The sequence below is a fragment of the Pipra filicauda genome, unplaced genomic scaffold (genome assembly GCF_003945595.2).
Source record: "Pipra filicauda isolate LSUMZ 115617 unplaced genomic scaffold, ASM394559v2 scaffold3_size10097308_pilon, whole genome shotgun sequence".
Lineage (NCBI taxonomy): Eukaryota > Metazoa > Chordata > Aves > Passeriformes > Pipridae > Pipra > Pipra filicauda.
Window position 1 is genome coordinate 10,015,612 of NW_024104532.1, and position 20,407 is coordinate 10,036,018.

Here is a 20,407-nt window from a genome sequence, read left to right on the forward strand (position 1 = left end):
TGAGCATGCCACTGCTGTCTTCTTTCACATAACTTCAGAAGCAGCAGTTGGGTCCTTTGTGTGGTTGCACAGTGTATCCCAGTAGCAAAGGAATGTGTTTACCAGGATAACATACAGGTGGCTCAGTTCCCTGATCAGAGTTACCTTGTAGCTGAGCAGTCTAAGTTAGTTCCATGGTGTGAGTGGCAAAAGAGTGGATTGAGTGACAGATGGTGTCTAAAGAGTGTTGTCCTGGCTGTTACTAAAAATATGACGACCTGCTTCTTTCCTTGGGCCTGATTTGGTCCTTGTATTTTAAAATAAGAAATAACTTGTGCAGGAGTTTGTCTTTGCCACCTTGAAGCACAACAGTAGCTGTGCTGTCAGCACCAAGCAAGCAGCAACTGCCCTTCTCCCCAAACAGCAGCTCACCAGACATGTTCTTGCTTATTATGAGTCTTCTGCATTGAACTAAGAGATATCAAACCTGTATTTTGATGGTGAGTGTTGACAATTGTATCCAAGAGATTAGAATTTTCTTTGCTGTTCTAGGGGCACGTGAAAGTAGTTCAGTTCCTGGTGAAAGAAGTGAACCAGTTTCCTTCAGACATTGAGTGCATGCGCTACATAGCGACCATCACAGACAAGGTGAGCTGGAACTGGGGACGAGACCCTGCCCTGAATTTTCAGCAAAAATATACATGGGAATTTCAAAAACTGAACTGTTTGCATGTCTCCTTAATACAGAACTTAAAAAATAAATCAGCATTTACAGTCCTATTCCATGAAATAGTTTGTATGTTTATGACTACAGGGGAGCCAGTCTTTTGTTTTAGGGTAAGGCTCACTCCTCAATTTGTAGTTTCTTATGGGTCTAGTAAGACAAGTTTGTATTCCAGGACCTGTTGAAAAAGTGTCACCAGTGTGTGGAGACGATTGTGAAAGCTAAAGACCAGCAGGCTGCAGAAGCCAATAAGAATGCAACTATATTGCTGAAGGAGCTAGACCTGGAAAAAGTGAGTAAAGCATTGCTGTCGTGTAGCAGAGTGGTTTGAACTGTGTGTGAAAACCCATAGGCTGTGTTTCCTTTGCTGCTCCTTGTGCTGTGACTGTGTGTTCCTTCCTCTAGTATGTAGGTGAAGCACATGCTGAGGGTGGCAAATTATAACTGACTTCTGCTTCAGCCACTCCATTGTCCTTGTTAGGAAAGCTTGGACTTAACAATAGTTTCCTTAGGCAGAAGCTCTCTGGGGTCATCTCAGAGCAGAGGATGTGGGACTAAGGGAGGTCTCCAGTCTCATGGTGTGTTTATGTGTGTGTAAATCATAATCCATAAGCATTTTATGGACTTCAGTGCAGTTCTGTTCAGAATTGAGCAGGTAGTGGGGAAAATCCCCTTCTCCCTCACTGAGAATACTGTGCAGTGTCCTGAAGTAAAGCACTTACACACTCTTTAGTGGGCTCTCTTTTATGATGTTCTTACAATTTTTGACAAGTTCCACATTAGTGTATTAACACACATCAGTTGCTGTGCATAACTACAGTGCAACATAAATGACTGATTCCATATATTTAAAAAGTGGTTAAAATTAGAGCAGTTCTATGTAAAATACTCTTTTGAGTACTGACTGTTGAATCAAAGATGTGAACATCACTGCAAAAATATTGCTGAGGTTATTAAATATTTGAGAAAGGACTGAGAGGATGAGAGATTTTGCTGTTTTTCCAGCAAAACTGTATTTTTGTAATACCTCTGTTTTGGTTGTTATTTTGTTGTTATTCCTTAAAGTTTTTGGACCAGCTAGTCCTGTTGTTCCATAAGGTCTGCCCAGTTTCTGTGTAATGATTCAGTATGTGACATTCTAGTTCATCCTGCTCTCTCCTTTCTCCCTTCCCTCAGATTTCTAGGGAAGATCTGAATTATAAGGATAATTTAGTCTGTGTGAAAATGTTTAAATATTCATCTTTTTCTCCTACATAGTCAAGAGAGGAGAGCAGAAAACAAGCTCTTGCAGCCAAAAGGGAGAAAAGGAAGGAAAAGAGAAAGAAGAAGAAAGAGGAACAAAAAAGAAAACAAGAAGAAGATGAAGAAAACAAGCCTAAGGAAACTCTGGAACTGCAAGAAGACGACGATGAAGAAGAAAACGACGATGAAGGTAAAGAACAAGTGTTTCTATGAACAATGTAGTTGTGGGGGTGCCTTTTTTTAACTGTCAAGGGAATATGTTTGAAAGCTGGTCTCTCTTACTGTGGCAGTGTTGCATGGCTGCTGCCCTGGTTCTTCCCTCCACAGTCTGAGTTCCTGGCAAAACTCCTTTGTTCACTTTTTTACCCCCCTTCATTTGTTCATGAGAGTCTTTCACTCTTGGAGGATTTACACCTAAATGTAGTGCAGGTATTGTGACAGCTCAGCAAGGAGCATAACTTGAGCTGTAGTGTGTGTTCAGTCAGGGCACTGACTTCTATACTGTGTGGGTTCTGATTGTACATCAACTGTTTTTTTCAGTGGAGCAAGAAGTTCCTATAGAGCCTCCAAGTGCAACTACTACAACTACAATTGGAATTTCTGCAACATCAACTACCTTCACAAATGCCTTTGGGAAGAAGAGAGCTAATGTGGTGACTACCCCCAGCACAAATAGAAAAAATAAGAAAAACAAAACAAAAGAGACTCCTCAGAATATGCAGATAATTTTGCCAGATCAGCATATATCTCTAGCACAGCAAAAAGCAGATAAAAATAAAATAAATGGAGAGCCAAGAGGCGGTGGTGCAAGTGGGAACAGTGATTCAGATAACTTGGATAGCACAGACTGCAATAGTGAAAGCAGCAGTGGAGGGAAGAGCCAAGAGCTGAACTTCACGATGGACACGAACTCCTCGGAGCGGCGCTATGCCTCACTGCTCATCCCCTCTCAGGAAGAGAAAACCAGCACCTCAGCTTCCAAAACACCAACCAGGTGAGACTGCCCTGTTCATTCCTTAATTCCCTGTTGTTTCACAAGGTTTCCACCTATACCAGTAGCTTAAGCTCTCCACCAAAGGGTACATCCCCAAAGCTTGGAGAGCTCAGTCTGCTTTATTCGTGTAGCTCTTAAGTAACACTGTCAAGTGTATTGAACACAACCTCTTCAAAATGGTAAAGGTAAAACTTTTGGGCATTTCTGCCTGATTTTAAATACTATTTGAGCAAAATGACTCTCTGTGCTCTTTAAGCATCTGTGTTTCAGTGTCAGCTTTATTAGAATATATTTTAAAGTGAATAAGCTGGGACTTTAAGGAAGTACCAACTTTACTTATCATCCATTTACAGAAGTGGTTTTGTGACCTGTTGACTGTTTTATGGTTTCATCATTAATTCATTTGACTTGCAATCTCTTTGTTTGAAGGAAGGAAGAAGTTGATGACTCTGAGCATTTCACCTGCCAGGTGGATGGCCAGTTTGATTTAAGCTTGTCGAGCCAGAGGTGAGAGCCATAAGAACTCGGGGGATATACAGGGCCATGTGAACAGTTTGGAAGATCATTCAGTTCCCAGGGAATGTTCTGATAATTTTTACAACACCATTTTCTGAATAGCTCAGTGGTCTGAGTCAGAAACCGTAGATCCCCTCTGGGTCTTGTAGACTTTGTTTATTTTTACATCTAATTAGTACGAGTCTGATCCTCCATAGCTGTGTTTCTAATTTCCATTTCCTGCACTAAGGGAGGGGAGAGGGTACAGGGGATGATCTGCAGGATAGTGGGCTGACTGAGAACCCATCTTCAATAAAAATACACACACTGTGGCATCAAAAAGGGCAAAGAGAGAGGACTGTGGTCAAACTGACTGAGGAGTTTGTCTGGGAGTAGGAAGAGAGTTGGGATTTTCTTTTTTCTTTCTCCTTTTTTCTCCTCAAAGTTAGGTGCAGAAGTAGTGGATTCATCAGCCGTTATAGTTGGGGGGTGTGTTTTGAGCTTGCCTTAGGAATGTTAGAGGTTGGAATTCGCCTCTGTTCTGACCTTTGAACATGAATTTTTCAGCCTTGGCCCTTTCATCCAAGGTCTGCTACAAGAGTTGCAGGGTCCTGTGCAGTTCACTGCAGCAGGACAAGCTAAATGCACACTTCTGACTCCTTGTTAGAGGTGGTTCTTCTGTTAGATAAAGTACACTGAGGAATGAAACATTATGTAAATGGGACTAGTATAGTTATTGACTTCTGCAGGTGCTCTTTGGCTCTTGCACTAGGCAGACTTTGTCTCACAGTCATTTCTAAATTTTTACCCTTCCTGAATTGCTCTTCTCTTTAATCACAGACATGCTGATGACAATGCTGCTGTAATTGAAACCAAAACTCAGACTTCATAGCAATGCTCTTCTGGAAAAATAACTAGATATTTTCAGATAAAGCAGGGAAAAGCTTTTAAAGTTTACTCTGGTATTGATATTCCCCAGTGGACTTTTTTCTATCACGTGCATTTTCTTGTTCTCTTTGCCTCAGTTTTCATTATCTGAGGACAGGTTCTCCACAGAACTTTCAAATGCCTTGGGTAGGTGTATTATCAGAGAGCTAAAACTTACTAAGGTAAAGAGAGAAAATGCTGCCATCTTAAAAGGTTCATTGTCTAAACATTGCTTTTCAAGAGGGGAGAACACAATATAGACACATAATCAGGAGGTGCCTGAGTGGCTGTGTACCCCCTATTACAAACTATTCTCTTCTTAGTCCTTCTGGTATTATTTAATTCACTTTAACATTCTGCTTTTTGGAGGAAGGGCATAGTCTTGACTAAAAGGTAAAAAATAACCCTCCCCAAAGTCACCTAACAGTTATTCCAGGTAGAAAATAAGAATAAAAACAGTTCATGCTACTAGTTTCAAGCTGCAGAAATGTAAACTTAATGCTGTAATTTTATTCTGTGATTTGTAATTAGCACATTTCTGTTCCCAGACTTGATGGTGAAGGTCATTCGAATTCCTTGTCGACTACTTATAAGTCTGTTTCCCTGCCTCTGACCTCTCCAAATGTAAAGCTGAATCTGACCAGTCCAAAAAGAGGCCAGAAAAGAGAAGAAGGCTGGAAAGAAGTGGTTAGAAGGTAAAGACTTTAATTCTGTATTTAAAAACTGTCAGTGAACTTTTTAGCTTGTAAACCATTCTCAAATACAGAATGTCCAGCAAGGTTATATAATTCCAGAATTAACTTACAAAAAATCTACCCCCCCTTACTCTTGCAGTGCTGTGAAAACCAACTGCAGACCTAATTTGTAGTGACTCCTCACTAACTTAACGTCAGCATGACATGAACATTTTATTTGGTACGAGGGTTTTCTTCTCCTGTGAGTTCAGTGGAGTAAAGATAAAAGGAGAAGGGAGCAGAGGGCAGTGAAAAGCCCTCCAGCAGATGATTGCACATGAACTAAGGGCAGGATGGATGTGAGTAGAGGAGAGATGGATGATCTCTTCAAGGCCAGAATTCACTGTGCTTTGAGCAGTGACCTTGATCATTTGTTCCGTGGAAAATTTATTCACTTAAATGTGAGTGGTTGGAGGTACAGTGAGATTTAAAGGTTTTCTGTGAAGCAAACTTTTCCTTTGAAAATGTACTGGGGTTTATTGTATGGCCATTAACACCCCAGTATCTTTCTTGTAACCTTTATCATATCTACTGCTTGTAACTAGAATGGTCATCTGGCTTTCCTCTTTTTGTTCTCTTTATCAAAAAGGAATACAGCACGAACATACAGGTGTCAGATGCTTTTGGCTGCTCTTATGAAGCTCTCCTGCTTTTCTTCAGTGGCAGTGACCAGATATGCTCACTTTGGAGAATTTCAGGCTGTGTGCAAAGAACATAGTTGTACACAGAATTTAACGCGTTCAGATCAGGGGAAGCCACAGACTGTTCTTAATAAAGGTTTAAAAAGGCAGCTTAATATGAAAATTTAGGTGTTTGAACCCTTGGAGAGTTGGTTCAGCCTCTGCCTTTTGATGTGGTCGCCAGTGGGGCTCTCCACAGTGCCATGGCCTTGCTGGGTGTGTGGTAGCAGCCTGTGCCCCTCTTGGGCAGGAACCCTCCAGACAGCAGCTGATCCACCTCTGACCTGGGGCTGCTCCAGCTCTCCTGGGGCTCTCGAGTCTCACCAGCTCAGCTCAACTGCTCACGTGGGTGTTGTCTGCTCTTCTGGCCATGGCAGGGTTCTAGAGATGGCATCCAGAACCCACCCTGTCCTCCTTCCCTGTGCCATGAGGAACATTCCATACAGTTCTGCACTGGTGTTTGCTGTGCCCTGGCTGATGGAAGTGTGTCCTGCCAAAGAGCTTTGTTGGTGACCACAAACGCGCGGTCGCGGTGCCCGGGAGCTGCACGGCTTCCTCTCCCAAAGCCTCTCCTGGTCTCAACAAGAATCCTTCTCCTTCCCTTTCCCTGTGAGTGATCCCCCAGCTAGAAAGGATGTCTATCAAAGTAACGGATGCAAACATCCCTTCTGCCCCTGACAGGCAAGTGGGCAGAGTTTTGAAAGACCCTCCCCCCAGCAACACTCTGCAGCCAACACCGATTGAGCAATTCCAGCTGCAGAGAGGAGGGCGCTGCTGTTCCGGGGCAAAAAGGTACTGCTTGGGACACTTCTCCAGGTCAACACCATCAGCCTTGGCAGGGAGGGAGGGAAAGGACTGCGGGTGATGGGTGGGAGGGGACTGGACACTGGGGTGGGCTTTCTTGGAGGAGAAATGTCTCCCTGGGGTTCCCAGTGGGCTGAGGTGGAAGCAGACCAAGGTACAGTCAGGAGCCTTGTGAGCAGTGTGGGTGTTCTTGAAAGTTAGGTGATGATGGAAGCTCTGGTTTGATAGGGAGTGACTGGGATGTCTGGCTTGAGAGAGAAGCCTTGGGGTTGGAGATGGGGAAGAAAACCCAAAGCAGGGAGCAGCTGTGGGATAGAACTGGGTGCATACTCTGAAGTTTTGGAGATGGCAAAGGTTGTGGTGTGCTGTCTTGGCAGGAGAGGGGGAAAGAAAACCACCTTGGCAACGTGAGGTGATGCTTTAGAACATTTCCATTTATTTAGACGTTTAGAATAAAAGGTGTTTCCTTTAAGTCCTGTTAAGCGAGAAACAATTTCCTGAGGATCAAGAACTGGAATAGTTTCCAGGACTGGAATAGCTCTGTGGAGCTGGCAACCTTTCCAGGGGGTGGTAGGGATCTGTCCCATGTTCAGAGACACTTGCACTGTGATCAGTGGTTTCTGAACTCCCTTTGAATACCTTCTAACTGTTCGGCATTGAGCCAGGCACATCACTAGCAAGCCTGAAGACAGTGTATGGGTGCCAAAGGTCCACACCATAAAGTTTGGGGACAGTGGTGGCCCAGAGACCACAGCTGGGGTCTGGATGCAAGCAGAGCTCGTGTTCCAAGACTTCCCAATACTGTGTGTGTGCACTGACCACGTGAATCAGGAAAACTCTAAACTGACTGACTCTGGTGACAGCGTTGTGGTCTGACAGGGAGCCTGTTTCTGCAAGTCTTGGCTGCCATCACAGGGGCTTCCAGCAGCTCCCTAAATCCCAGGCCTGCACACCTTCACCATCTGCCACCACCGTTGTTTGTTGGTGACTCAGCGCTTCCAGATCTTGAGGTCTGAAAGAGATGAATACTCCAAGGGTGTGGATGCAGCCGATATTACAGAGCTGATCCCTGGGAAAACATTGAAAAGCCACCACCTCCTTGCTATAATAGCTAAGCCACGGGCTTTTATATTTGAAGCGTCGCTGTTTATGTAAGTTTAGGTTGATAAGCTAAGGGTTTGTCTCACTTTGGAGAGGTACACAAGATAAGATAAAAGCCAGAAGTGTTTCTGAAGCAATGTGAGGCACATATATCTGTGTTACAGTAGTGCTGGAATAAATGCTTCTGGAGAGCCCTTGTCAGGTACTGAGGATGAATAATTTGAGTGGAGGAGTTTGAGAAGGCTCCAAAGGGTGAAGAAAGTATCAGCAGAAAACCACTTACTGCCCTGAAACTTAAGAATATTGCTTCATCCACTGTCAGACAATGCATTTCACAGATTTCTGATCTTTGTGATATAGGTCAAAGAAATTATCAGTCCCAGCTTCTGTCGTATCTAGAATAATGGGAAGAGGTGGGTGCAACATCACGGCAATTCAAGATGTCACTGGCGCCCACATCGATGTTGATAAGCAAAAAGATAAGAATGGAGAGAGGATGATCACTATAAGGTACAGTATCTTGAAATGAAAGTCTTGAGTCGCTCCACGGTGTCATTTCTTGAGAAGCTTGTTTGCTTTTTAAGGCAGGACCTATTTAGCTTCTTGGTACTGAATAGAGCACACATTCCTGCTACCAAGATATGCTGACAGTTGACTTCAGAGATAATCCTTAAGATACAGAGAAGTCAAGAAATAACTTACTGGAGTAAGCATACAGTAGACTTATGGATCAGTCTGAAACTGAGGCTGTGGAATGTTGTGCAAAGTGGGGTTTCCTTTTGCAAAAGATAAACCTGTTTGTATTTAATCTAGGGGTGGTACAGAGTCCACGCGATACGCAGTGCAACTCATCAATGCCCTTATTCAAGATCCTGCCAAGGAACTGGAAGACTTGATTCCTAAAACCCATATAAGAACGCCTGCTTCGAGCGCCAAATCAATCCATGCAAACTTTTCATCTGGAGTCAGCACTGCGACTGCTTCCAACAAGAACTCCTTTCCTCTCGGAGCGCCGCCCCTCGTCACGTCGCAGTCATCGACGCTGTCGACCTTCCAGCCTACCAACAAACTGAACAAGAATGTCCCTGCGAACGTGCGCTCGTCTTTTCCGGTGTCTCTTCCTCTCGCTTACTCTCACCCTCATTTTGCCTTGCTGGCTGCCCAAACTATGCAACAGATCCGGCACCCTCGCTTACCTATGGCCCAATTTGGAGGAACCTTTTCACCTTCACCGAACACTTGGGGACCATTCCCGGTGAGACCAGTTAACCCTGGCAGCACAAACAGCTCTCCAAAGCATAATAGCTCGAGTCGTGTAGGTAGCCAGAATGGAAACGTTTTGCAGACAGAGTCTCCCGGATTAGCTACGTCCAGTTGTCCCGTTACCGCCTCGTCTGTAGCTGCTTCCACCCAGCCGCTGTGCGTGACCAGTAACCGGACTCCCTCCTCGGTCAGGAAGCAGCTCTTCGCCTGCGTTCCCAAGACGAGCGCTGCAGCCACAGCCATCTCAACTGTGACGAGCACCTGTAGCACTCTGCCCTCAGCTCCCTCTGCTTCCCCAAACAACGGGCAGGTGCCCACGGCGTTCCTGCCATCCAGCGCTCCGCCGGCGCAGCATCCCGCGCTGAAGGCGGACTCGTTCTCGGCTGTCTCGGCGCCCAAGGAGAAGGTGCCGACCCCGGAGCAGCCGCCCGCAAACGCACCAGCTTCGGTGGCGAGCAGCTGCAGTATGTCAGCCAGCAGCAGCTCAGGGGGCACCGAGACTCGCCCCTCGAGCAACCCTGCCCCGCTCAGTAACGCCCAGGAGGAGATACTGCCAACCAGCATGTCGGAGATCAGCCCTTCCATGTCGATGCCTTTCTCATCCAGCTCAGAAACTGCTCCTTTAAGCTTAGCGTCGCCCAGGTCAGTCGTTGCAGATAATCAGGACAACAGTAACTTACCTCAAGTAGCTGTACCAGCACCTCGAGTTACTCACAGGATGCAGTCCAGAGGTTCTTTCTATTCAGTGGTACCAAATGCAAACCTCCATCAAGATCCTCAGTCTATTTTTGTTACGAATCAAGTTCCTTTAACACCTTCTCAAGGTCCACCTGCTGCAGTGCAGCTTTCATCAGCCATGAACGTTATGAACGGTTCTCAGATGCACATTAACCCAGCAAACAAATCATTGCCTCCTGCCTTTGGGCCAGCAACGCTCTTCAATCACTTTAGTAGTCTTTTTGATAGCAACCAGGTGCCAGCTAACCAAGCATGGGGAGACTGTCCACTCTCTACCCGAGCAGCAGCTGACCCATCTTTCACTGTTCAGTCTACCTTTCTGAATAACTCTGTGCTAGGACACGTGGAAAACGTCCATCCTGACAACTCCAAGGCTCCTGGTTTCAGGCCACCTTCCCAGCGGGTTTCAACTAGTCCTGTAGGTAAGTCATTAAGGTCATGCACTGGACAAAATTCTTCAGCCATTGCACTTTGATCATCTCAAACTGATAGAGGAGCAGTCTGCAAATGACAGTCGGAGAATGCTTGTGTAATGAGGATGGCCTGTTTTTTCCAAGTGCTCTTTAAAATGTTGATGATTTTTTTCTTCTTCAGCTCTTCTAGGCTCTTAGGTGTTGGGAAGATTGCAGACATTGCATTGCTTGTCCTCTGTAAGACACAGTAATGCTCCCACCAGTTTGTAGAATAGCACTGATTGTAGGGTTTGGGTTGGAATGGGACACAGTGTGGGGTGATACCAAACCTGAGGACATGTGGAGGTTCCAGCTGCAGCTGGAACAGTATGCACGTGTTCCATATTTTATGTGAGACACCAGTTTGACTCAGTGAGGGGAAATTCTCTGTACCTTTTGATTCCTGGGATTTTAGTAAGCTTATTTTGTGCTTTGGGAAATTGGTGTGCTACTGCATGGGGTGTTTTATTAGGAAGTTCAGTGTAGCAGTCCAAGCTTATCTGGATTTATTTGAGATGGGTTAGGAGCACTGACATTGAGCTTCCTGCCCTTGCTGTGCTCTGCCTCAAGGATCTTAGCGTTCCAGCTATGTTGCAGACAACTGGCTGCACCCATTTGGCTGGAAGGGGCACTCAAGAGATCTATTCTGTGCCACCCTTTGCCCTTGCCATGATGGCTGTGGGGTGCCCTGGGGTAGCTGGAGAGCCTTAACCACACAGCATGTTGGGTATTTGGGCTGATGCTGGGACAGAACTCAAATGCTGGGTTGGGACAAGTCAAGTAGTTTGACTTTCAGACTAAAGCAGAAGGGAGCATTTGGAAGATGTGATGCTGAGGAAAGAAGGTTTTCAGCATTTCTGCTCCTCTCAGTTCATTTACAAACGTGCAGGACTTCTGCAAACCAGAAAGCTTCTCTCTGACTGGCTTTAACCACAAAACTGGGGGGTTTGCTATGACTGTAGTTTCCTTAATAGTTTGATTTGGGCTGTATAGCTCTGCAAAGCCAGGGCACACCTAGAGCTCTGAGCCCCATCCAGTCTCAGCCTAGTAAGCAGACCCAGATGTGGAAGGTAAAGTAACTGGACCTTGTTCGTCAGAGAGTGTTAATAAAGAGCTGCCAGACCCTCAGCAGGCTCCAGAAACACTTGACAGTGGCTCAGCTTTTCCTCTAAACTGGGAGATGGCTGTTGCTGACATAACCCCTGGGGCTGGAAGCCTGTGGCAAGTGGGATCTGCTGATTTCTCTGACCATGGCACCCTGTGTGTGCAAACGCTGACTGAGACTTCCCACAGCAGCAAAACATTTTGCTGTTTCCTTATGCAAAGGTCATCTCTTTGCTGTGGGGGTCCTTTATATATCCTTAAATGACTGTAAGTATTTAAAAGGCAGTGTAAATCTGTTTCTACCCCCTGCATTAGGAAGGTTAGGTAGGTAGCCAAGGAGAGCTCATGCAGTGGACTTAGGGGAGATTAAGTGAGAAGTTCTCAACTGAAGCTCAAAAATATTTGGACAGAACACGCTTTTTCTGAGCTGGGATTTGATTAGGATATTGCAAAGGGAAGAAAAACTGCAAATAGGTAGGTGTGCTGCTGAAATTGTGCTTGGCAGGAGTGACTGGTTAGTCAGGTCCTTAGTCGATTCATTTAACGTTGTTTTACTTTCCACTGCTTTTGATCACCTTTGTTTCAGAATCTAAATTGTCCCTCACACAGGTATAGGGGAGCCTGGGGAGAAGGGGGTGTTTGGAAGGTGTGATAGTGAGGAAAGGAGTGGGCACAGTAGGCTGAGGACTTCTCCAGCACCTTCCCTCAGAGTCCAAGTGTGGTCTGTCCATCCATCTCATTCACTGGCTTGTCCCCAGCTCAGCCTCCAAGGTGGGTTGAACTGGGAACTCCCATGGCTGTTTGCACAGGGCTCAGTGACAGGGTTCATGAGATTTTGGGAAGGGGCAGAAGGGCCAGTCACTGCTGGCTCATCCTTTGGCCAGCAGCAGCACCATGGACAAGGAGCAGCCTGGGCCTGGCCTGGCAATTCCGTGTGGTGAGAGGGGATGGTAATGGCTTTGGAGCAGGTGGACACCCATCCTCTGGTCTAGGATGTGACTCTACACCTCAGGGAACAGGGGTGTGTCTTTTGTGCCTGTCTTGCACAGTTGAGCCCTGGAAATTTTTCATCAAATAACATTCCTTGGTGACCACCTCTAAACTGATTTGGTGGAGATTTAATGTTTGTGCACTAAAGCAGCCTTTTCTTAGCAGATTCTCACCTCAGGGTGAAGTTTGGGTACTCTGCTTTCCCTGTTTGTGGGTAAGCTCAGCTACAGCTTGAGTTTTCTCTGCTTCACTAGTTCACCAGGCACAGATTCCCCCCCTGCAGATCTTATGGACTGTGGATCTGCTCTGGAAATGGCCTATTTGTCCCACATTTTAGGTCTCTTGTCCTGGCAGCTTGCAGATTGAGGGCAGCCCAACCATCTGGGGAGGCTGTGGAGAAGACCAAAAGAAATCTAGTTGTTACTTCTTTCCTCTGCATTTTAAGAAGGGGTTTGAGATCTGGCTTATTAAAAGAAGTCTTGAAACTTGAAATATGCCAACTTAAGAAGCAGCACCTGAGTGTGGAATTGTGTGATATGGACTCTGTTTCACATGGAGTGACTGAGTGTTGTGGCTGTTCCTCTAAAGCTGGAGGTAGCCCTTGCAATAAGCAGCATCTGCAGAACTGCTTGGTGGCTTTGATAAGCTGAATTTTGAGCAGAGTTTGTGTGAGATCAATACACTCCTCTCAAAAGCTCAGTTATGCTTCCAGAGCACGATGAGGAGTTTGAGTTCATGGCCCAAGTAACTGCAGAAGATTTTAGTGTTACAAAACCTGACTTTTTTGGTAAGTACATGAATAGGAAGCTCGTTACTGCAATCAGAATTTGGTAAGTCATTGTTCAGAATAGCTATTTTTAATATCAAGCCAAGTTTTTCATCCACTTTTAGGAAGGACAAGATAATGATAAAAAGTGTTCTTTATGACCTGAAAACTCTGGATTTGAGGCTGTCACACTCCCTTCAGCACATGGAACATACCCAGGAGTGCTGAAGTGGTCTTGCCTGTCCAGTTGTTGCACTTCAGAAGCTGTGTACCCATCATCCTCCTGAGCCATCCAAAGACACAGCTGGGCATCCCTCTCCTGCAGAAGAACTGGTTTTGTCATAATCCCTGCCTTGTTCTTTGTTTAGGAACCCAGCAGTGCCCGTGGGCAGCAGCACCTCTGTTACCCTTCTGTTTGGGGCAGACTCAGGGTCTTTGGTGGCTTGTCAGCCAGATGGCAGCTCCTGTTTTGATTTGTGGTGGAATTGGTCAGCACAGGGGCCTTTCTGGCTGCCACATTTGTGGGTGGAGGGTTGGCCAGAGTGTCCTGTCCATGGCTCCATGGGAGATGCCCAGGGAGGGCCCTGGGCTGCAGGTGCTGGAGCCAGTCTGTAACTCCAGACAAACTCAGGTCAACGCCAGTGCAGTCACAGGCATTGGGGTCCTCCTTGGAGCCACGGGGTCCTGCACTTCGTGCTGTGACAAACCTGAGAAGACTGTCCTGCTGTGCTGGGGTTCCTCAGCTGAGCACCCTGTGTTCCAGCAGCAAGGGGGGGGTGTATTTCTCCTTGGCTGTAAGGGAGACTTCTCTTTTTAACCTTTAGGCTAGTGAGAAAAGTACCTCCTTCAAATCCAGCAGGTCATTTCTGTCCATGTGAGCAGGTTGGATCTGGCACTTCTGGAAGCAGTTAAGGTTGACTTGGTTGATAATACTGGGGGGAAAAAGACCTGGCTTTCAGGAACTATCCAGGTGCTGAAAGGTGCCCCTCTAGTCTGTGACCTGAGGTACTGCCTGGCACCAACTGCTGTTTGTGCTGGGGTGTGAGTAGGTACAGCCTTCAACCTCGCTCTGCAGCAATGTAGGCTGGTCCTGGTTGTGGTCATTTTGAAATGTTTAAATGGTTTTGAAACTAATCTTGTTTAATAGGCCCTTGAAACTAAACCCAAAACTCAGGTGAACATATGGCCATGCCCGTTTCTGCTTTCAGGTAATAACGTGTGATAAGAGCTTTTACAGCGTTTTGGAAAAGTACTTAAAAGCTTTGGCTTATTAAAAAAAATGTTATTCCCCTTTGTTAATAATTTTTGTGGGACTTTGAACTCTTTCTCCATCTCTCTCTTCCCCTCACACATCCCTGGAGGAAGAGCAGCCCCCTCCCCTGTGCTGCTGTGCCATGTCAGCCCTGTCTCTCTGGCCACAGCGTGCTCTGACTGATCTCTACGTGAAGGTACCTATGGGATGGCAAAGACCATCCTGCAGAGAACTCCTTCCCGGGTGCTGGATTCTCCTGGGACTTTCACAGAGCCCTGTATCCCTGTTGGATTTGTGTGGCTTTTCTGTAAGCAAAGGTCCTGGCCACTCCCAGCTCTCCTGCTCTGCCCTCCCTGCTAAGATCATTCCTTTCAGTGACCAAAGGGATGGCTGTTTTTGCAAAAACTTGAGGCCAAACCAGAGAGCCTCCAGAAATGCCTCTGCGGTTTCTGAGGGAGAGTCGTGCACCTGTAAAATGACCTTAACCATGTGCAGATGCCCCCAAAGGTGATGAGATGCTTTAATTATATTTGGAGCACTAGCTTTCTCTGGTGCTTTGAAGCAGGTTCCCAAAGAGAGATATTTAATCAAATTTATGTTTATTTCAGGCTTACCCTCTCTAGATCCATCCAACAGCTCTACAACTTCTTCTTCAGGTCCTTTGACAGGCTTTTCAGCAAACATACAAGGAGCACGGGTTTACCTTCAAGGGCCAGCGCCTGTTGGGACTCCCAGCTTTAACAGACAGCATTTTTCACCACATCCTTGGACAAGCGCAACAAATTCATGTAGGAACTTCATGGGTCTGTCTTAGTTAACTATAAATTCATAGCTATTGTCTTTAGTAGATTTCTAACTTGAGGGGAAGTTACCCAGTGATGCACAAAATGCTTTCCAATTGCTTTTAGCAGCTGTGAGGATGGCGTGCAAATCCCAAGCTGTGCTATTTTATGGGTTGTTTTTTTTCCCATGCCATTAGTTCTGGTAGCATTACTAAAGGTATATTTGGGCAAAAAAACAAGTCATTGTAGGCTCTGAGAGAGGAGAGGGCACGAAGCTGTGGGGGAGTAGAGATGATTATACCAAGCTAAAAATTCCCCTCTAAGTAGTTTGAGTGCAGTATTAGGTGAAAATGTCATGTTTGCCATGGTTTGAAGTTATACTTGCCTTTTTTTCTTTTTTGTTTTTTTAATTGGGATCTGGAATTCTGCTTAAAATGTTCCAAAATATTTGAGCATCATCCGAGGTAACAGTGGGGGGTTTCCTCCTAATGGGAAGAACATGGAAGTAGCTTTACAGAAAATATGGGTCTTTAATTCACAATCTTAGCTGAAGAGGTTTTTCATGTCACTGCATGCAACTTCAGTGCCACTCTTGAGTTTAAGAACCAAAATGTTTAAAGGAGTGCTCAAAGGAAGTTGGATTTCCCCAGGAGAGTCAGTGACGCTTCTGAAGTTGGCGGGACTTTCGCTCTTAGGTCACACCTGTGGCTTTGGGAAGCTGTCTGATTTCTCTTCTGCTGGAAGTTGTGGATACCAAAACCAGGCTGTTTAGATATTTATGGTGTTTTGGCTGATGTTTTCACCTCTTCCTGAAACTCTTCCATGTTTCTTATTCTTTCTTGTAATTAATTTAGATACACTGCTATGTCATGAGAATATCACGATTCTGATGGCTGAAAGCATTTGTGTTATAATGTTGATTTTGAGAGTTAAAATAACTTGTAGACAGAATTTCTGTGCAAGACTTGAAGAATGCTTGCCAAAAAAGAAAAAGCCTTTAAACCATTTTATAATTTGCTTTGAGATAATACGGGGGGGGGGATAGAGCGGGTGGCATTCATGCTTAACACTGTGTGTGCTTTGTGTGTTACTAAGCACAAGAAATACTCTTTTCAGCAGGTGAATCTCCTATTCCATCAGTTTCCTCAGGATCATCTTCGCCCCTCTCAGCTGCTTCTGCACCTTCTAACCTGGGCCAGCCAAAAACGGGTAACGCCAATCAAGATCGAAAGGTCCCCCCTCCCATCGGGACAGAGAGACTCGCCAGGATCCGGCAGGGAGGCTCCGTCACTCCGACGCCCTTGGGAACCAACTTCACAGCTCCCGTGGGCCACAGCGGCATCTGGTCCTTCGGAGTGAACAGCGTGTCTGGTGAGTGTTGTACAGCCCAAGGCAGCCCGAAGAAACTTCCAGGGCCTCTCAGGGGGACTGGGAAAGGAAAGTTGAGGAGGAATAACGTTCCGCAGTCGGTACTCAGCTTCCGTGCAGTGCATCCCGAAGGGAGAGCTGGTGTCAGTGCTGGGAAGTGAAGTTTTTGTGGAAAGGAGGAGGTGCAGCATTTGAGGTGTAGAGCGTTTCCATTGACAGCTCTAAAGACGAGCATTTGAGTCCTGCATTTGCTGTGTGTTCCAAAAGCCCTCCACACTTTGGTTAACATGTATCTCATCACTGCTGTTGTTACAAGGAAAGCTGGTGTGTGCTCACAGACTGTGCTTGGGAGCTCCATTGGATCTTCATTGTTCTGCTGTGGACACCTGGAACTCCCAGTTCCTGGTAGTCTCGGTCCTCTCCACCCTTGTCTGGAGGATCAGGATGGCCAAACTCACCTGGCCTCACCAGGCTGCCCTTTCCCTATTTTTGCCCCTGTCACAAGTGTAGCTTTTTTCTATGTTCCTACGTACATGGGAGACTGGAGGGGAGAAGGATGTGTAGCCAGCCTTAGTACAGGGTCTGCTGCAGCATCCCTGGGAGAGGGATGCAGGTCAGACAGGTGTGTTTCCACTGTCTGTAATGGATTATCAGCCTAAACCTGCAGGTACCTTCTGCTGTGGTAGGTCTGCCCTGGCCAGAGCAGAACCCTCAAATACCTCTGGCTGTGTGTTTTCAGGGAGCCTTTGGGTGGATGTAGGTGTGTGCAGCTGCTGAATTCTACTCCAGAGCATCTGCAGTGAATTTTCAATCTCCATTTTCAATCTCCTTTCCAGAAGGCCTATCAGGTTGGTCTCAGCCTGTCATGGGAAGTCATCCAATGCATCAACAGCTGTCAGACCCAGGCACGTTTTCTCAGCATCAGCCCATGGAGAGAGATGATTCTGGAATAGTGGCTCCCTCGAATATTTTCCACCAACCTATGCCAAATAGTTTTGTGGATTTTTCTAAAGTAAGTTACAAAGGGTTGAATTTAGTCTGTGAAATGACCAAGGACTGACTTTGTTATATCTCCTGTTCTGCCTGTTCACACTTCATGTGTGTGTGCCTCTGCTGCCGTTGCTCACCACCCCAATCCTGAACCTCTTTTCATCCCAGAACTGCCCAAGCCTGGAGGCACATCTGAACAAAACCAGAGGTTGTAGATTGCTGATGTTCTCTAGTCAATACCTGAAGGCCTCCCTTGCTCTCCAGTGTTTCCTCTCTCAGAGGCTCAGGAAGGTTTCACAAAGCTTGCTCAGCTCTTGAAGCTGATTAAAAGTTTGCTTAATGCTTTCAGCACAAATCATGCCCACAGTACCACACACCTTCCTTAAGGAAGTGGCAGGAGGAGAGGACTCACAGCACGTTTCAGAAGGAGCTGTAGCGTGTGCTCTTGGGATCTTCTGCATGGCAGAACAACATAATTGTCCCATACTCTGCCCTGTGTTCCCTCACAGTGCTGAGATTCCTGCCATTAGGAGAACGTTCTGTATGGATGTGACCTGCCTCTGTCACCTGGGCAGACGTGGTCCTACAGCCACCCTTCACCGAGTGCTCTCTTGTCCCCTCAGGGCCTGCCCATCTCCATGTACGGCGGCACCCTGATCCCCTCGCACCCCCAGCTGGCAGATGGCCCAGGAGGGCCCCTCTTTAACGGGCTCCATACTCCAGATCCTGCCTGGAATCCCATGATCAAAGTTGTCCAGAACTCAACAGAATGTACTGATGCTCAGCAGGTAGTGTGGCTGCCTTTTCCCACCTGTGCTTACCCGGGGCTTTATGCGGTGGTGTGATATCCATTTCTGGATTGGTGACATGTTTGGTTTTTTTCAGTTCTTTGAAACTAGATTTGAGATTGTTTGCATGACTTTTCCCTACTCTGTGTGTGTGTGTGTGTTCATAAAATATCTATGGAGCTGTCAGTACCAAACCTTCCAGGTAAAACAAGCAGCATTTCAAGACTGCTCAGCCAGGTAATGGACTGTTACACGTGAGAGGGTTTATATCTGTGCTCAGCACCTTGCAGGTTGTCAGTCACACCTTGGCTGGAGCTGGAGAGCTCCTGCCTTTGGACAGTCTGGTTGTATTTTGGGGGAAGCCTTACGCTCGCCCTCAGTGGTTAAACACTGTTAAAGGAACCTTTATTTGTTTTCATAATAGATTTGTCTTTTTATTTCTTGCTGTAGATTTGGCCTGGCACCTGGGCACCTCACATTGGAAACATGCATCTCAAGTACGTCAACTGATTTAAGGGGGTCTGTCCTTTTTTAGCCTGGTTTGGGAATCTTTATGACCTTGAAGAACCCTGGGGTTTTTTTTCATGTGCCTAAGTGATTTTCTGTGGGCTGTAACAATGGAAACTTGATTGCCCGTTGTATAACAACAAATTGACTTTACCTATATAAACTGATTCTGTTCTCCAATTAGTTTAGCCACTTTAAACTTAAAAAATCAGACAAAACTAGTGCTTTTGGCTAAACACTACTGAACGCTCCTTGTACGCAGCAGAGAACGAGCTGATGACATGAGTTCAGCCTTTGAGGGTTGTAAATACCTGTCCAATTGTTTACAGACTTGAAAGGAAAAGCTGAGTAAATTTCATGTCGTATAGTGGCTCTACTTTATGTAGCCTGTATTAATGTGAAATATTTACCTGAATACTCAATAAAAGGCAAACAGCATTCATAGGTTGTGTGTGAGAATTTTGGAAAGGGCTGAATGTTGCTGTCCTCAGTAGCTGCTCCCGTGCCTGGTGACACATCCCAGGGCCACATTCCAAGCACGTGAGTGCAGTCAGGATTTGGGAGGGTTTGGAGCCGCAGGTGTCTGTGATTGATGTCTGCAGAGCCCTTCCCCCTGCCAGTTGTGAGCCTGTTATTGGTGTGAACCTGCTTCTGTGTTACCTTTTTGTCCTTCTGGATTAGTTCTGCTGCTTCGAGCGCTCCTTTTGCAGGTGGGTCGCCCGAGAGATGAGGTTTTGCTCAGGGCTGCAAGGGCTGACAGCAGTGGTAGGTAAATGCAGCGTTCCTTCACCAGCTGCCCAGAAGCAGATCTTGGGAACTAAGGGCTTCCCACTGGAGGAAAACCTAATAGATTCAATTATAAGCTTCTTGTAACGCTCTAAATCTGGTAAGAGCTCCTCGAGTCTTTTCTGTGAAGAAGAGGAGGATTTTTGCACTCTGCTTAAGATGAACATTAATTCCTGACCCAGTTCCCCACTTTCTGCACTTGGACTGTGCCTATTTCTGCTTTTGCTCCAAGGCAATGCAGTAACCACACGGAATGTTGGGTCCATTCCTCAAGCAGGGAACTACAGTGCACATAGTATCCAATCTAAAAGACCACCCTCAGTGGTCTCAGACTAGGTGGAGACTTCACCTTCCTCCACCTTATCCAGACAAATCCTTACATGCAGCAGCAGAATTTCCCCAGGAAAAGCATGAGGAAGTACTTGAAAACCACAGTGCACAAGCAGTGTCTGAGTACCGCAGGCAGATCAACCTCGGAAGCACTACTGGATGGTATATTCAGATATTTTTCCTGGTATTTGAGGAAGAATGCAAAATAAATTGGAGCTGCTGCTGCCACACTGACAGTGCATACACCAAAGGAGAAACACAGAATCAGTCAGAGAAGGGTTTGGGTTCAAAGGGACCTTTAAGATCACCCAGTCCAACCCACTGCCACGTGTCTTAACAGCAGTTGTATTGAAAACCGGTGGTGTTGTGGTGCAGTAGATGTGTGCTCTCAGGGTGAGGTGCAGGAGAGGGGTGGGGTGCTGACTTTTGTGGGCTCCCTGGCTGCAGCAAAGCACTGCCATGTCCTCCTGCCTCATCCCAGGGAGCCCTTGTCTCCCCAGCCCAGAGGGCTACAGCTCCAGCTACACAGTCTCCTCCATTGCACTGCAGGGCGAGACCCAGCATGGGGCTGGGGCTGTCCCTGGAATGCCCTGGGCCACTCCAGCCCTGCC

At 46.3% G+C, this 20,407-nt stretch overlaps 1 protein-coding gene across 11 annotated transcripts in view; it reads left to right on the forward strand.

Moving 5' to 3' along the window:
* Positions 1–20,407, forward strand: part of LOC113990713 (ankyrin repeat and KH domain-containing protein 1-like) — a 99,896-nt gene that overhangs the window by 77,599 nt on the left and 1,890 nt on the right. Inside the window, exons 23-36 of one of the 11 annotated variants that reach the window (XM_027726414.2) lie at positions 532–627; positions 879–995; positions 1,961–2,135; positions 2,486–2,939; positions 3,369–3,446; positions 4,910–5,056; positions 6,457–6,567; positions 8,041–8,190; positions 8,494–10,103; positions 14,854–15,033; positions 16,144–16,398; positions 17,232–17,407; positions 18,009–18,173; positions 18,624–18,670. In XM_027726414.2, coding sequence (XP_027582215.1) covers positions 532–627; positions 879–995; positions 1,961–2,135; positions 2,486–2,939; positions 3,369–3,446; positions 4,910–5,056; positions 6,457–6,567; positions 8,041–8,190; positions 8,494–10,103; positions 14,854–15,033; positions 16,144–16,398; positions 17,232–17,407; positions 18,009–18,173; positions 18,624–18,670 — 3,761 coding nt within the window. Of the gene's footprint in view, positions 1–531; positions 628–878; positions 996–1,960; positions 2,136–2,485; positions 2,940–3,368; positions 3,447–4,909; positions 5,057–6,456; positions 6,568–8,040; positions 8,191–8,493; positions 10,104–14,853; positions 15,049–16,143; positions 16,399–17,231; positions 17,408–18,008; positions 18,174–18,623; positions 19,123–20,407 lie in introns of those variants that run through there. The other 10 variants (XM_027726423.2, XM_039385187.1, XM_039385188.1 and 7 more) reach the window with 10 other exon arrangements.